General features: G+C 46.0%; 1 protein-coding gene across 1 annotated transcript in view; it reads right to left on the bottom strand.

Annotated features, from left to right (window-relative positions):
• Positions 1-17,515, bottom strand: part of LOC132569883 (guanylate cyclase soluble subunit beta-2-like) — a 29,571-nt gene extending 12,056 nt beyond the window's left edge. Inside the window, exons 1-5 of the mRNA XM_060236634.1 lie at positions 17,171-17,515; positions 8,096-8,201; positions 5,686-5,789; positions 4,424-4,640; positions 2,555-2,875 (exon numbers count right to left, since the gene is read on the bottom strand). Coding sequence (XP_060092617.1) covers positions 2,555-2,875; positions 4,424-4,640; positions 5,686-5,789; positions 8,096-8,201; positions 17,171-17,515 — 1,093 coding nt within the window. The remainder of the gene's footprint in view (positions 1-2,554; positions 2,876-4,423; positions 4,641-5,685; positions 5,790-8,095; positions 8,202-17,170) is intronic.
• Positions 17,516-17,876: the final 361 nt, after the last annotated feature.

Genomic DNA, 17,876 nt, shown 5'->3' with positions numbered 1-17,876 from the left:
AAGTGGAGGGATATGATTCTGTGGTGGAATGGGTCCACTCATGCCTGCAGGCCCTGCTCCACCCTGCTCTCCAAAGTTCTCCCAACACCTGGAGAGGCTTTTCTTTTTCTCTCAGGGCGTTTTCGCACTCACCTTCAGCCGGCGCGACCCCCCTCTTCACCGCGCAGGATCTGCGCGGATTTCGCACTAAATGCCGCGGAGCAGCCGGAAGAGCCGGAAACTCCCGTCGCAAACGGAGGCTTTTCTTTTTCTCTCAGGGCGTTTTCGCACTCACCTTCAGCCGGTGCAACCCCCCTCTTCACCGCGCAGGATCTGTGCAGATTTCGCACTAAATGCCGCGGAGCAGCCGGAAGAGCCGGAAACTCCCGTCGCAAACGGAAACTGCTTTTTGGCGGTTTACGTTTGAGCGGCTTTTGCGCCGGGAGTTTCCGGCTCTTCCGGCTGCTCCGCGGCATTTAGTGCGAAATCCGTGCAGATCCTGCGCGGTGAAGAGGGGGGTCGCGCCGGCTGAAGGTGAGTGCGAAAACGCCCTCAGCTAACCACTGCCACCACATGACCTCTGTAAGGAATTGCCTGCTAGGAGGGTCAGGACTCCCAGCTTCCCTCCCAAGTTCTGAGACCTTGCCTTTGTATCTCTTGTTGCCCAGTGCCAGATCACCATAGGGACCATATACGAGGGATGCCAGTCCTTGGGGGGGATCCCTGGTTCTAGGGGCTTTCCCCCAATGCCAGCCAGTTGTCAGGTGGGTAGAAGCCCTGCCCCCAACAGTCCTCCGTTGCTCACTCTTTCTGAGCAGGGAACCACCTCTCTTGCCTTGCAAGCCTGGCCAGGAGCACCCAGTGCCCAGTCTTTCTGAGCAGGGAGCCACTTGCTCTTACCTTGCAAGCCTAGATCTCTGGGCTTGAAGGCAGGAGCATGCAGCACCTACTCTTTCCAATGAGGAAGAGACCTGGCAACCTTAGTCAAGAGTTACTGGATAGGAAAACACATTAAAGGTGTCTACATTCTAATGCTAGAAGTCTCTGAGCCAAGAGGGGGAGCTGGAGTGCTTGGTGTTCAATGACCATTTAGATATAGTAGGTATCTCAGAAACATGGTAGAATGGGGAAAATCTATGGAATTATCCCTGGGTATAAACTCTGTAGGCAGGACACAGAGGGACATGTTGCATTGTACATCAAAATGGGCACAGAATCCAATAAGTTAGAAAACATCAGAGGAATTAACTCCCCAACAGAAGTGATATGGTGGAAATACTGAGCCCTAAGGGTTATTTAAAGGTGAGGATGTACAATCACCCACCTGAACAAACCCTTGAGGCTGATCTTGAGATGGAGAAGGAAATATGAGAGGTGACAAAAGCAGATAATGTTATTGTACTGGGAGACTTCAACTACCCTTACATTCACTCAGTAAACATGTAATTGAGTCATGCTGTAGAAATGAGATCCCTAGACATGATAAATGATCGTGACATTTGATCACAGAGCCAACCAGAGGGGGAGTGATCTTGGACTTAGTTCTGAGTGAGTCTCAAGACCTGTTGAGAGATATAGAGGTATAGAGCTGGGAACAGTGACCATAATGCATTCTAGTCAATGGAAAGTTACTCCTAACATTTGATTTCAAAAGAGGTAACTTTACAAAAACAAGCGGAATCGTAAAACGGAAGCTGAAGGGGAAACACAAGAGAGTCAGATCCCTAGAGAATGCTTGGAAGCCATTTAAAACCACACTAACTGAAGCCCTAATAAATAGAATGTATCCCACAGGTTGGTCTATGCAAGATAGAGAGCTTCCTGTTCATCAACAGTTTAGATTATGTCAAGCAAGATGGCAAAAAGAGACGTCCACAGGGAGTCTTGGAACCCATGAAAAGATCAGCACTAAGTTTCAGAACACCTTGAAACAACAGGGCTGAACTGGATTGAATGGAACCCAGGCATTTACCCCTGAGAGAGTCTAACTAAACATTCACAGCTGGAATTTGAAAAGGAAAGTTGAAATTCCTTAAACTCTTACTGTATAATAAACTCACATAATTACTCATTGGCTCCTAATCCACCAAAACAAAGATTATTAACATGCAATACTGCTGTTTTGTGCTCACTAGGGTTGCCAGCTCTGGGTTGGGAAATTCCTGGATATTTGGGGGTGGAGCCTGGGAGAGGAGCTCAGTAGATTGTGATGCCATAGAATCCACACTCTGAAGCCACCTTTTTATCCAACTGATCTCTGTAGTCTGGAAATAGTTGTAATACTGGGAGAATACCAGCCTGCATCTGGAGGTTGGAAACCACATTCAATTCACTCCCACTGACTTCTCTGAGACTGACTCACTCATTCACAAAATTAGGGAGTAAATCGTGTTGTACTCAGCTCAGTGGGACTTACTTCTAATTAAATACATAGGATCAGGCAGTCACTGCAGTTAAAATCACTGGGTCCAAAATCTATCAGTCTGCCTTCACTAGAGTTTTCCAGTAACATTCTGATTGTGCATACTTCTAACAATACACCTCCAAAACCTTAAGGACAACAGAAGATCTATACCTGCTTCCACCTTGTGGCCCTCCTTAAGTTGATTCGCCACATGTTTGGGCAGCATGGAATAGAGCAAGGCTTCCGATTTCTTCTTTTCTGCATCCAGGTTTTTAGAGAGGATCCTGAGCTCTTCCTTCTTTCTTTCCAACTGGTTGGACAGCTCTATCTCTGCCAATCGTTGCTGGTTGAAGAGGATCAGATCCCTTGTCGTGTCATGCTGTGCAATGTCAGAAAGGTGCATCTGTTGTTCTTCTAGCTCCACCAAACTGCGTAGCTTTGGCGAACACAAGTACAGCATGCACTGGAGGCCCTCCATCCAGACCATCTGCCCTTTTCATTCAAAAAGAAAGACCTAATAGTATGAGGTTCCATCCAGCTTACCAGTCCATCTAAGTCTTACTTTGGGAGCCTTCATTTACCTAAAGGCTCAAGTATCCATTAAGATTTTTCCTCTGTTCATTTTAAATAACAGTGTTGCTTCATCAAAGTGAAGAAGGGGATAAGGAAAGCAGAACATTAACCTTTTCCTACCCTGCTCTGTTTTTCACTGGAAAAAGACCCCTGAGTTGCTATTACCATCACTAAGGGGAAAGCGTGGATACCTGTAAGTTTTCCCAAGTAGTCATAAGTAGTTTTTTCCAGCAAAAAAATCCAACAGAGGAGTAAATAATTAAAGTTTCCCCCCCCCTCCCTAGGCCATTCCTGCCCCTCCCCTTAATAAAGCTTTCCTGGCAGCAAAATGTGCAAAAGAAAGACCCAAATTGAAAAAATATATAGAAGAAATGGCAATAAGTGAAAAAGAACAAGCTTAACAAAGTAATCTTTGCAGAGAAGGGATGGAAAGCACCACATGGTGGCTGGGGATCTCATAAAATCACAGAGTTGGAAAGGACCATACAAGCCATCTAATCCTACCCCCTGCTCAGCCTAGAGTGTCCCTGACATCCTGGGTTTACAAGTGAACACCAAGCAACAGAGATCAGTTCCCCTGGAGAAAATGGTTGATTTGGGAGGTGGGCTCTGGGATTACACCCTACTTCCTCACCTCACCAAATCCTACCCTTCCCAGACTCCAGTCCCGAAATCTCCCTCCCCCATGCAATGGCTCCAATGTCAATCTCCCTCTGAGCTCAGAAGGAAGAGTCCCAGCCCACTCATAAGAACTTTTTTCTTTTTAAATAGATTTTATTTTATTGAATCTGATCCAATACAAAGGGAACATAGGGAATACAGAGAACATAGGGAAAATAAATAACAGAAATATAAATCTAACATACAAGAATCCAATTTAGATAACTGGATGCATATAACAAACAATTTACAAAAACAATACACTAGGTATTAAGAATTAAGAAATAGTCTACAATTCATTCTATTAGGCAAAAAGGAAATATTCCCAAAGAATTCCAAAACTGGGGCCCAAAGCAAATCATAATCTATAGCCAAATCAGTATCATTTTCGAAGAAAGGGTTATCCATTGTTTTACATACTGGTTCCATAACTTAACATACCACATTTCAATCATGGGGGTATATGGGTGTTTCCAATTTTTAGCAATCATCATAGGAGCTATCGCCAACATTGTCAAGATTAAAGGTTTCTGATCTTTACTCACCAATTTCTCAGGCCAGATAAAGAAGTTCGTAAGAACTCTAGTAAATCCTTCAGGTTTATCATGCAACTGAACATTTGTCCTCAGATACAAAATTCTCTTGTCTTTCTTGTCTTTTTAAAAGCTTTATATAATTTTCATACCTCCACTAGAGAATGAGTATTACCCAATGCCATTCTAGACCAAGAAGATCCTTAGAATCCTTACACTCCCCATTTATAAAAAAACCCACTTTGTTTATTTTAAAAAATGCTTTGTTTGGTACCTCTGAGTTTCAGCAGGGGCCGTTGGTTCCATGATTTAGGCAGCTTATCCCTTCGGACCTTGAGGACAAACTGACTGTTGATAAACCTCCTTATACTGAAAATTGTGAATGTAACTTGTGGATGAACAATAGTAAAATACTTGTCTAATCTGGTACCAATTGTCTGCAGTCTAGGTACAAATTTCTGAATGTTGACCCCAGCCTGTTTGATCTTCAGCTAAGGAACACAGATAGAGAGAACTTCATAAGCACAGGAGAAAACTTTCAGATTAGCTTTAGAGGAAAGAAAATACATCAAACTTAAGATGCACATTAGGATGCCTCATCCTGAATCAGAGTTATTGGTCCAGCAAAATCAGTATTGCCTACTCAAACTGGCCATGGTTCTCCAGGGTCTCAGGCAAAGGTGTTTCAGTTCAGCAACTGTCTGGCCCCTTTAAAAAAAAAAAAACTGGAGATGCTGGGGATTGAACCCCAGGACCTTCTGCATGGAAAGCAGAGGCTGTTCCACTGAGTCACAGACCCTCCACAGGACAGTTCTGTTTAAAATATATATTCAATGTAGCAACAAAACTGATTTTAAACATTAGATCCCTAATAATGCGTGCAGGGTTGCCAACCTCCGGGTGGCACCTGAAGATTTCCCATTATTACTGTTGATCTCCAGATGACCACAATCAGTTCTTCTGGAGAAAATGACTGCTTTGGAAGGTGAACTCTATGGTATTATACCCTGCTGGGAAAGGAAAGGTCCCCTGTGCAAGCACCAGTCGTTTCCGACTCTGGGGTGACGTTGCTTTCACAATGTTTTCACGGCAGACTTTTTACAGGGTAGTTTGCCATTTCCTTCCCCAGTCTTTTACACTTTCCCCCCAGCAAGCTGGGTACTCATTTTACCGACCTCGGAAGCACGGAGGGCTGAGTCAACCTTGGGCCATCTGAGTCAACCTCGGGCCTGCTGAGGTCTCCCCAAACCCTGTCATTCTGAGGCTCTACCCCCCAAATCTCCAGGTATTTCCCAGCCCAGAGTTGGCAATCCTATAAATATGTGCACATATGTGCATTTACTAGGAACATAATGTTAATAGTCTAGCATACTGCAATGTTAAAAGTCTGGCATACTGTATCTCCAGCATACTGTAGTGTTAAAAAACTGAGCCAACAAAACAGTGTTATTATATCTTATTTTGTTCCTCTATACAGCCAGAACTATCCCTCCTGAAGCTTTTAACAAAAAGCACCTCAACAAATGGATGACTTACTGTTTTATCAAACACAATGTGGAATGGGAATGTATAGCAAAATGTTCTCTCCTCAATCCAAAGTTTTTCAGGGAAATGTGGTTCAAAGTTATATAAACTGTCTCCTGTGAATCAGAGAGATAAGTCACTCAAATCTTTGTTTGAATTGGGATGTTTTGTCTTTGCAGTAAGAAATCTATTTTGGATCAACTCTGTCTTCCTACTGTGTTAGGCTGAGAATAATTATCATTCTAAAATGGATGGGCAATTTTGAGTAAAGCAATACAGGGATTGGGGTTTTATACAGCAACATTTCTTCCATTAATGAGCCATCTCTGAAGCACTATGGTTATTTTAAACAGTGCCGCTTTCCTCTCTGCCCTTTTCCACTGTGCAGTCTTCCTCTGACTTTTTAAAATGTTTAAGGTGAATGCTATAGCAATATACTCCTATAGCTCTGAAGTGCTACGGAGGCACCATTGAGATGCACTGACTCAATGGATTCAATGGAATCAATGCATCTCAATAGTGCTACTATAACGTTCAACTTAAAAAACAAAGTCCTGTAGGAAGTACTATGGACATTTTAAACAGCACACCAGAGTGATTCAGAAGAGCAACAAAGGGATTGAAAATGGAAAAAAAGCAGTTTCCCTCAACAGTGGCTCAACCACGCTTTGCTAACCCAACACAAGTGGGTTTGTATGAACAGGTGAATAAATTCTGCTAGCAGCTGGTTACTACAACAAGTCTGTTTGAAATGACAGGAAAAATCCATTAGCAACCAAACCAGTTACTAAAATGGAATACAAAGGCAGTTTGAAAACAGTCCATGTGGATGCTCTGCCCACAGCCAATATAGGGAGACGGGAGAGCTAGGTTGCTGATTTCATCCCTTTTTTAATGGACTAAACAAAACCCTGTAACAGGATTGGTTGCTGGCAGCACTGGGCCTTGCACAATCTTCATAGCATCTGTGCAGACCCTGTGGAGGAAAAGGGGGGGGGGGTGACAGCAGCAGCAACTGGCACAGGGATGGGTCAGGTGAACACAGCTCATGCCCACTCACAAGCCATTTGTTGCTTCTGCCATAATGGATGAAAGCCAAAGCAGGAAAACAAAATACTATTGTTATCAGTAACAAAATACTATTTCTATAGGTTCTGAGGAGTAAACACTTAAAACCTATAGAAATAATATTTCATTACTGATATCACAGTTGTTTTCCTGGTTTGGCTTTCACCTATCTTTGAAGAATAGAAGAAGAAGACGAAGAAGATGAAGAAGAAAACAAAGAAGAAGAAGACATTGAATTTATATTCCGCCCTCCACTCAGAGCCTCAGAGAGGCTCACAATCTCCTTTATCTCCCTCTCCCACAACAGACACCCTGTGAGGTGGGTGGGGCTGAGATGACTCTCACAGCAGCTGTCCTTTCAAGGACAACCTCTGCCAGAGCTATGGCTGACCAAAGGTCATGTCAGCAGGTGCAAGTGGAGGAGAGGGGAATCAAACCCGGTTCTCCCAGATAAGAGTCCACACACTTAACCACTACACCAAACTGGCTCTCTGAATACATTTCTACTGGGAAACAGATCATAACCCTCTAACATTCATTCATAGAATGAAAGAAACTAATTCCAGAATCCTGAGGTGGGCATTATCTTTGCAAGACATGTTCTTCAAAGTTAGTCACATCAAAGACATGTCCTTCAAGAATTATACTTATTAAATATATGTAAAGTTCCACTACCTAAAACAACGAAAAAGTTACTACTCCACATTATTACAGTAGCGAGGATCTTATTTGCCAAATATTGGAAAATGTCTCAGATACCGACTAAAAGAGAGTTTATGTTTAACCTTCTTGATGCTGCAGAAATGGATACGTTAACTTATAGGTTGAAAGATGGTGATTTGGAAGAGTGTAAGAAAACCTGTTATCCAATGTATGAATGGGCTAAACAATTGGGATTTGAATGGATAAAATAACATTATTTGTATTAGTCTTAGTAATTTCGCTCCATTAGATAAAATGTATATAGGTTCACTAATAATGCCTTTTCTTTTTGTTGTTGTTGTTGTTGTTGATTTGTTGTTTTACTGTTTGTTTTTGTCTTTTGATGTTGTAAATAAAATTTTTCTTTTGAAGAAAAAAAAAGACATGTCCTTCAAAGCTAGTCACATCAAAGGGAAAGATAATATTCTGGCAGATTCCTTCACGAGGTGTTATACTGATTCATAAGAAGTGGATGAGTATTGTTGAGAACTCTGATGTTAACCTGAATGGAGACATATTTTCACATCCCTACGTCGAAACATCCATGCAAACTTTTAAAAATAACTTTGTGCTTATATTCAGCAAGACTGTGGACTCATGTATATATTTAATTGCAATAATCACACCTGGAATTAAAAAGGAACTTATTCACCTCTTTGAAATTTCATAGCCTGTCTCACGATGTCCCAGTAGGATTTCTTTTCTGGGCAGCAAACCGTAAATTCTCCCCTCCCTTTCTGAGAAGCTCCATCCAATGCCTAAAGAGAACATTGCAGGGAGGGTAGGATAGAAATACAAAGTAATAAATAAATAACATGATGTAAAACAGTGGAATGGTGGTCATTAAAATGAAGTGCTTTGCATTCATGCTCTGTCATAGCAATTTACATTAGAGCAACCTTATGGGTATAGTGGAAGACAGGAAGTGCCAGAATTAGATCTATTTATGCATCAATATCCCTGCACATAGGGATGGTGAGGCTATCAATAGACTCTGGCAGAGTGTCCCTTGAAATCACAGACTGGGAAGGAATCGTACAGAGGATGTAATTTCCAAACCTCTAGAATAGTACAGCTCACTCAAGGCAGATATATTGTGCTTCCTCAATAGATTGAATTCATATGGTTGCCATAAGTCAGAAATGACTTAATACACACACACTCAATAAGTGCCTCTTTTAAAACTTCCAAGGAAAGAGATTCTACATCAATCCTTTATTACTATCGGTTTTCAAACTGTCTGCCTCTTGGGATACCCTTTTACATCAGCTTATCCACTGAGAAACCCCTGGACAACTGTCACACCTGGGTATTGTAGAGAGTCCTGAGTATCATGCTAGGGCACCTGCTTACTTTATGTGTGCCAGCCAGACTTGTTAATCATCACTGTTGCTCCATGTCAATGGACAGTGTACTTTAGAACACAGCCCTATTTCTCCCTTGTGATGCCACACTGGAGGAGACCAATAATATAGAGCATCTTTCTTTACTGATTTTCTCCCTAATACACTTCCATGGAAAACAGAAGTTCCTCTGGAAAGGAAAGAATCAGATTAGCTTTAGAGGGAAAAAATTACATCAAACTTAAGATGCACATTAGGATGCCTCATCCTGAATCAGAGTTATTGGTCCAGCAAGATCGTTGTCACACCCCGGGCACCCCTCCCGGTCTCCAGGTGCAGCCGTCACCCCTCTATCCCGAGCGGCCCCCTTGGGTACTCTGAGGGTGTTCCCCGGAGGTCTCAGAAACAGGGGTGGGAGCCAGGTTACTTCACCACAAGCCCCCATTCCCCCTCTGGGTGTGCAGCGGCTCCTGTCTCTCTCTCTCTGGAGGCAGTCTCAATAAGCACTGGCCAGCCTCCTCCCCGACCTCCTGCCTCTCTCCCTTTTATCCTCCCGTCCCAGTCCTTCCCCCCTCCTGGGTTCCACCCCTCCCTGGCCCCACCCCCCTTCAAAGCCCTGGACGCCCGGGAGAGGCGTGCCGGGGCTGGGCTGCCTGGGCATGCCTCGGGCGGCCTGGGCCTCTGCACCATGCTGGGGTGCGGCGTCTCTCGCTGCCGCAGGTCAGGCGGCTCTCCTCCTCTTTGCCTGGTGCTGGGCTTGGCTTCTCCCTCCTGCTCCCCAATGTCTCGCTTTGGCCATGCTCCTCGGACCCGGAGACGAGCATGTTGGCTGTGGGGTGTTGCTTGGGCCGCTGCTTGGGCTCCATCGGCCCAGGTGAGCGGCGGTGCCGCAGCGGGGGCTTGGGGAGGTGTGGGAAGCTCTCGGGGCAGTGACCGGGGGGGAACGGCTGGTGAGCGTAGGGGGGCCCCCTCGCACAGTCCTCGCCCGGGCCGGGAAGGAGAATCAGTATTGCCTACTCAAACTGGCCATGTTTCTCCAGGGTCTCAGGCAAAGGTGTTTCAGTTCAGCTACTGTCTGGCCCTTTTTTTTTTAAACTGGAGATGCTGGGGATTGAACCCCAGGACCTTCTGCATGGAAAGCAGAGGCTGTTTCACTGAGTCACAGACCCTCCACAGGACAGTTCTGTTTAAAATATATATTCAATGTAGCAACAAAACTGATTTTAAACATTAGACCCCTAATAATGCGTGTAGGGTTGCCAACCTCCGGGCGGCACCTGAAGATTTCCCATTATTATTGTTGATCTCCAGATGACCACAATCAGTTCTTCTGGAGAAAATGACTGCTTTGGAAGGTGAACTCTATGGTATTATACCCTGCTGGGAAAGGAAAGGTCCCCTGTGCAAGCACCAGTCGCTTCCGACTCTGGGGTGACGTTGCTTTCACAATGTTTTCACGGCAGACTTTTTACAGGGTGGCTTGCCAATGCCTTCCCCAGTCATCTACACTTTCCCCCCAGCAAGCTGTTCCTCTGACCACAGGCGTAATACTACTGAAAGCAACTATCAATTAGAAATTTCCTTCTAGCGTGTACAGTGCTGAGACCTGTATGGTCCAGGCTAGCCCAGTCTCAGAAGCTAAGCAGGGTTGTGCAGGTGATAGCAAACTACCACTGTTCATCTCTTGCCTTGCAAACCTTATAGGGATGCCATAAATCAGCTGCACCTTGGTGGCAGTTTCCACCAATGTATAGAGTGAAGTGGACCCTACCACTATTCCATGACATACCACTGAGCAAAGCCTTCCTTCTACCTAAGGAGCCCTTCACCGACAGAAGAGCCACAAAAGTTGTAGGAAGGTTGGATTGATAGCAATGCCTTAGAGATCAGCCTGTATGAATGAAGAATGATCGTGCTGACTCAAAACTGCCTTCTACAGGACCACTTTCTGTTGGGGTTTAAATATATTATTAGCAGAGTAACATGGAGACAGCCACGAATAACAGCCAGGCACACGGTTTAGCTTAAGAATCAAAGTAGTTTACTTTACTCATGAGGAAAAGGTATGACTGGGATTTCTAGAAAACAAAGAAGGATTCATTATCCTGTCTAGCTTCTAGGCTACATCTCGACTCTCTCAAGTCCTAACTTCAACTGCATAGAGATCTAAGGGCTTTACACAAAGGACAATAAAACTGACCAAATAGTTTCCCTTAGATCACCACCCAAATATATGGATTAGCCTATTAGGGCTCTGCCTGAATGGTTACTATGCATATTGACACCTAGCCTTGGCAGGAAGTATGTGCACACATTCTCATTGGTTCCACCTCTCTCTCGGCTTGACTTCGCGAACGAAGATTTAAGAAGGGTGCAGTAGTCCATGTCTGCTGCAGGCTCGCTGGTGACTGACAAGACCAATGCGGGACAGGCAGATCCGGCCACAGTGGCTGCAGGGAAAAGTCTGATTTGGGGTTGGTGCTGTAGCAGTGCGATTCTTCCTCAATCTCCTTTTGTCCTCAAGACCAGCTATGCATGCGTTCTCAAAGGAAGAGACAGCCTGGTGGATGGTGTGCCTCCATGCTTTGTGATCTGAGGCTAGGTCAGACCACTGGTGATGGTTGATGCGACAGGTGCCAAGGGATTTCTTCAAGGAGTCCTTGTACCTCTTCTTTGGTGCCCCTCTATTTTGATGGCCAGTGGAAAGTTCGCCATACAGAGCAATCTTGGGAAGGCGGTGGTTTTCCATCCTAGAAATATGCCCTGCCCAGCGCAGCTGCGTCTTCAACAGCAGTGCCTCGATGCTTGTAACCTCCGCCCTCTTGAGGACTTCAGTGTTGGTCACAAAGTCACTCCAGTGGATGTTGAGGATGGTGCGAAGGCAGCGCTGATGAAAGCGCTCAAGGAGTTGCAGGTGATGACGGTATAAAACCCATGATTCGGAGCCGTAGATGAGGGTTGTCATCACAACCGCTTTGTAAACATTGATCTTTGTGCCTTTTTTCAGATGCTTGTTGCTCCACACTCTTTTGTGCAGTCAGCCAAATGCACGGTTTGCCTTTGCCAGCCTGTTGTCAATCTCCTTGTTGATCTTGGCATCTGAGGAGATGATGCACCCCAGATAGCTGAACTGCTGGACTGTCTTCAAAACTGACCCACAGTGATGCAGGGAGGGTGATAATCTTCCTGGGGTGCAGGCTGGTGGAGAACTTCTGTCTTCTTCAGATGAACTTCTAGGCCGAATAGCTTGCCAGCCTCTGCAAAGCAGGACATCATATGCTGCAGAGCTGATACCGAGTGGGAGACGAGTGCAGCATCATCAGCAAACAGTAGCTCTTGGATAAGTTTTTCCATTGTCTTGGAGTGAGCCTTTAGTCGCCTCAGGTTGAACAGGCTGCCATTGGTGCGATAGCGGATGTAGACACCATCGTCATCATCTAGATCTACTGTGGCTCTTTGAAGCATCATGCTAAAGAAGATCGTAAAGAGAGTTGGCATGAGAACGCAGCCTTGCTTTACACCTGTGCCTATTGGGAAGGGCTCCGAGAGGTCATTGCAGTGTCTGACTTGGCCTCGCTGGTCTTCATGTAGCTGGATGATCATGCTGAGGAACCTCGGGGGACATCCTAAACGTTCCAAGATTTGCCACAGGCCTTTCCTGCTAACGGTATCGAAAGCTTTGGTAAGGTCGACAAAAGTCACATATAGACCCTTGTTCTGTTCCCTGCATTTCTCTTGGAGCTGCCTGAGAACAAATACCATGTTGGTGGTGCTCCTGTTAGCTCTGAAGCCACACTGGCTCTCTGGGAGGAGTTCTTCTGCAATGGTGGGCACCAGTCTGTTCAGGAGTATTCTGGCAAGGATTTTGCCTGCGATGGAGAACAGGGTTATCCCCTGGTAGTTGGAGCAGTCTGACTTTTCCCCTTTGTTCTTGTGTAGAGTGATGATGATTGCATCGCAAAAGTCCTGTGGTAGTTTGCCTTGTTCCCAGCAGGTGACAAGTACTTTGTGAAGTGTGCTATGTAGTACTGTGCCCCCATGCTTCCAGATCTCTGGTGGGATTTCATCAACTCCTGCTGCCTTGCCACTTTTCAGTTGCTTGATGGCTTTAACAGTCTCTTCTAGGGTGGGGATCTCATCCAACTCTGTTTTTACTGGTTGAAGTGGGGTGAGGTGGATTGCTGAATCTTGAACTACGCTGTTGGCACTGAAGAGAACCTGAAAATACTCCGACCACCAGTTCAGTATGGATGCCTTGTCTTTGAGGAGCACTTGGCCGCCTGCACTATGCAAGGGACTCTGAGCCTGATATGATGGGCCATATACTGCCTTCAGGGCTTCGTAGAACCCTCTTAAATCACCAGTGTCTGCACACAGCTGGGTTCTCTCTGCAAGCTTGGTCCATTACTCGTTCTGAATGTCTCGAAGCTTGCGCTGGAGGTTGCTACATGCAGCGCGAAAGATTGCTTTTTTCCCGGGACAGGAGGGCTGAGCAAGATGTGCTTGGTAGGCAGATCTCTTTTTTGCTAGTAATTCTTGGATCTCATGATCCAAGAATTACTATGTTATTAAATACTATGTTATTTAATTACTATGTTATTTAACATTTAACATTTATATGCGCCCCCTTGCCCAGATTGTCCGGAGGTTTGGGCTGGGTTGCCATCAATATGCGGATGACACCCAGCTCTATCTGCTAATGGACGGCCGGCCCGACTCCGCCCCGGGGAATCTGGATCGGGCTTTACAGGCTGTAGCGACGTGGCTCAGGTTGAGTGGGCTGAAGTTGAATCCAGCGAAGACAGAGGTCCTTTGCGTGGATCGCGGCGCTCTAGGAGGGGAAATAGCTCTCCCAACCTTCGACGGCGCGCTATTGAAACCCGCGCGCCAGGTAAAGAGTTTGGGCATTTTACTGGAGCCTTCATTGTCAATGGAGGCCCAGATAGCAGCCACTGCCAAGTCAGCATTCTTCCATCTGAAGCGGGCAAGGCAGTTGGCCCCCTTCCTGGAGCGTCGCGACCTCGCAACAGTGATCCATGCAACGGTCACCTCAAGACTGGACTACTGTAATGCCCTCTACTTGGGGCTACCTCTGTGCCGGACTCGGAAGCTGCAGCTGGTGCAGAACGCGTCGGCCAGGCTATTATTGGGGCTCTCAAAATGGGAGCACATACGGCCGGGACTGCGCGAACTGCACTGGCTGCCAATTACCTACCGAGTCCAGTACAAAGTGTTGGTTATTACCTTTAAAGCCCTATATGGCCGAGGACCAGCCTACCTAAGGGACCGTCTCTCCCCATATGAACCCCAGAGGGCACTGAGGTCGATGGGCAAAAATAAATTGACTATCCCTGGGCCGAGAGAGGTCAAACTTCAAAACACCAGAACTCGGGCCTTCTCAGCCGCGGCTCCTGTACTGTGGAATCAGCTCCCGGAGGAAGTGCGGGCCCTGCGGAACCTTGACCAGTTCCGCGGGGCCTGCAAGACCGCTCTTTTTAGGCAAACCTATGCTGATATCTGCTGAGTTGCTAAGAATAAGGAGCCGCCATCTACTATACGACTATGGAACCATCTAAACTGGCAGAACCAGCGCCAAACAAGTTTACTGCTGCCAGATTTATTCTATGTAATGAATCATGTATTTTAAATATTTTAACTTAATTAACTGGTTTTTATGTTTAATTTCTTTAATTGTTAAATTTTAAAGTTTTATCCTTTGTTAAATATGTGAAATGTTGTTAGCCGCCCTGAGCCGCCTAGGCGGGGAGGGCGGGATATAAATGTAAATATATATAAATATAAATAAATAAATAAAATGATTGTTCTCGTCAATCTTGTTCTTCCTTGTGGAGAACCCGAGGACTTCTTCAGAGATCAACAGGATGGTAGTTTTTAGGTGTTCCCAGAGTGCTTCTGGAGAAGGGTCTGTGGGGCAACTGGGGTCCTCAATTCTTGACTGGAGTTTTGCCGGGAAGGCAGCTTTAACTTCGGCTGACTGAAGGCTGCCAACCTGAAGCTGAGGGATACCTCCTTTCCTGGGTGTGGGTTTAAAGTGAAGACGGAGATTGCAGCGTACAAGACGATGATCCGTATGACATTCCGCACTGGGCATTACTCGGGTGTGTAAGACATCTCGAAGGTCTCTCTGGCGCACCAGAATGTAGTCGATAAGGTGCCAGTGCTTGGACCGTGGGTGCATCCAGGTTGTCTTCAGGCTGTTCTTCTGCTGAAAGATAGTGTTGGTGATGGTGAGCTGGTGCTCCAAGCAGAATTCTAGCAGGAGGCGCCCGTTATCATTGCAGTTGCCAATGCCGTGTTTGCCAAGTACTCCTTTCCAGGCTTCCGAGTCTTTACCTACTCTGGCATTGAAGTTGCCAAGGATGATCACCTTGTCCTCTGTAGGGGTCTTCTGTACGAGGTTGCGTAGATCAGCATAGAACTTGTTCTTTTCTGCAGGATCTGCTTGAAGGGTTGGGGCATACACACTGCATGCTGCTTGTTTTGAAGTGGGAGGCGCATAGACATGATGCAATCTGAGTGACCTGTTGGCAGGTTTTTGAGTTTGGAGGCAATGGAGTTCCTGACCATGAAGCCAACGCCAGAAAGGCAGCTCTCAGCCTTTGACTTACCCGACCAGTAGAGGGTATAACCAGCACCGTGTTCTTGAAGACTACCTTCCTCAGGGAAACGGACCTCACTGAGAGCTGCTATGTCAATATTCAACCTGAGAAGTTCGTGGGCAACTAGAGCAGAGCGTCGTTCAGGGCGACCACTGTCTACTGTGTCAAGCATGGTTCTGATGTTCCAACACGCAAGCTTTAGTCTTTGCACACTTTGTGAGGCAGGTGCATGCCTTTTCTTTGTTGTTATTTTTTGACTACAAGTAAGGATGCCCGTTGACCGCGGCTAGCCAACTGGGGGGGGGGGGAAGACGAGCTTTGTTTAGGCCACCTTTTCTAGGCCCCTCTCCGTGCGGAGCAAGCAGTGCTGTCCCTAGATAAGGCTGCTTGGTTGTTCAGGGTGCTGCCGAAAAATGCTTTCGTCTCCGGGTCAGCATCAGGCGACCAATACCCTGAACCGCCTACATGCAGGATCGGGACTGCGGCTTCCAGTGGCATCTTCCACCTGCCGTTTCACCCCTTGCCCATCGCTGCAGGACTTGGTATGTTGTGGGTTGTGGATGTGGATATGCCCTTCAGGCCTGCACAGAGGAATTTTTAGGTGAAGCACAGTGTGCGTGGTACTGGCTCCACCCTTTCACCTTGGGGTCATCTGCCATGGCCCAGTAAGCCGGGACGCCGGCAGCGAGTCCTCCAGGTGGTAGGTGGCTCTATCTGCCCGGGTTTGATGTTAGAGTTTTCCTTCACTTGGCTGATGAGGTTGGTGAGCCCAGCCTGCCCATTCGGTTATACCGCTGGACGTTCGGTCGCACCATGACGTGGCAAACCTACTCACTGAACATATGAACATATGAAGCTGCCTTATACTGAATCAGACCTTTGGTCCATCAAAGTCAGTATTGTCTTCTCAGACTGGCAGCGACTCTCCAGGGTCTCAAGCTGAGGTTTTTCCACACCTATTTGCCTGGACCCTTTTTTGGAGATGCCAGGGATTGAACCTGGGACCTTCTGCTTCCCAAGCAGATGCTCTACCACTGAGCCACCGTCCCTCCCCTGGCTAAACATCAGCATGCATATACAAACATTTAATTAACTCATGACAACAAAAAGTGAAATTGCATCAGAAACCCAACAATCCCCTTCTCAAGTTCACGAACTGAAGTCATAAAGTTTCAGCTTCTCTCTTAGGTGCTCAAACTTCTTCTTGGTGAGCGGCTTGGTCAGGATGTCAGCAATCATTTATTCCGAAGGACAAAACTTTACTTCAATCATTCCTTGTTGCTGCAACACCCTCACCTTGTGGTATCACACAGAAATGTGCTTGGTCTTGCCTTTGACACTTTCACTCTTGATCAAACTTAGGCAAGGTGTGTTATCTTCAAACAGGGTTACTGGAATAGGCTCTTCTATTCCAAAGTTTCTCAGCAGGTGTATGATCCATTCAAGCGCATTGCAGGCACCTGCTGCAGAATCAAACTCAGCTTCCGTTGTGGACATAGCTACTATACTCTGCTTGCGACTTGTCCAGTTGATCAGGTTGCTTCCGTAGAAAAACAGATGCCCACTTACTGATTTACGCTCAGTAGTGTCTTCAGCCCAGTCTGCGTCCATGTATCCAACCAATCTTGGGTCATCATCAGCTGTAATCTTCAGTTTCAGATCAGCTGTCCCAATGAGATACTTAACAAGTCTCTTCACCGCATTCCAATCATGGTGATTAGGTGAGCTTGTCTTTCTGCTCAAGATTCCAACAGCTGCACTTACGTCAGGTCGGGTGAGTTGAGCTAGATACAGAAGTTTCCCAATAGTTTCTCTGTACAGACAATTGTCCTTGAGAGGCACTCCATCTTCCAGCTTGAGGTAAGATGGGTCAAGTGGGAAACTTGCTCTCTTGATATCTTCCAGGCTCAGTGCCTTAGCAAGATTCAGGATTTTGGTTCTTTGACTCGGAAGAAAACCTCCATTCTCTGTTCTTTCTATCTGTATTCCAAGATAGTGTTCCAAAGTCCCAAAACATTTTACTTCCACTTCTGCACTCAGCTTGTCAACTATCTCTTGCACATCAGATTCACATTGACAGCATAACATCAACTGTCCAACAGTTGACATCAGTACATACTGGCATTTATCATTCTTCAGTTTGAAGAACAGGCTGGGTTCTATTTTCCCTTGCTGGAACCCTTGCTTCTGCAGAAAAGCAGTTAGCACTTCATTCAGTCCTTTATCAGGTAAGTTTTCCTTGAGGTTTGCCTTTTCAATCTCAAGGTGCTGCACATGCATTCCTTTCTGTGCTGCTATGCTCAGTAGGGTTCTGAGAGTGGCATACTTTACAATCAGCTCCCTTGGGATTTCCTCATTGTCTGAGGATTCTTCTGCAGTTTGCAGAACATTACAAAGTCCATATCTGGCAGGTGGTACTCCCTTATTGCTCCTCTGAGATTGCCTCACAGTACTGCCTGTCTCCCCTTCT

Source organism: Heteronotia binoei, chromosome 1 (assembly GCF_032191835.1).
Source record: "Heteronotia binoei isolate CCM8104 ecotype False Entrance Well chromosome 1, APGP_CSIRO_Hbin_v1, whole genome shotgun sequence".
NCBI lineage: Eukaryota > Metazoa > Chordata > Lepidosauria > Squamata > Gekkonidae > Heteronotia > Heteronotia binoei.
The sequence above is the reverse complement of the archived record's forward strand: the minus strand, read 5'-3'. Positions and strand labels throughout refer to the sequence as shown.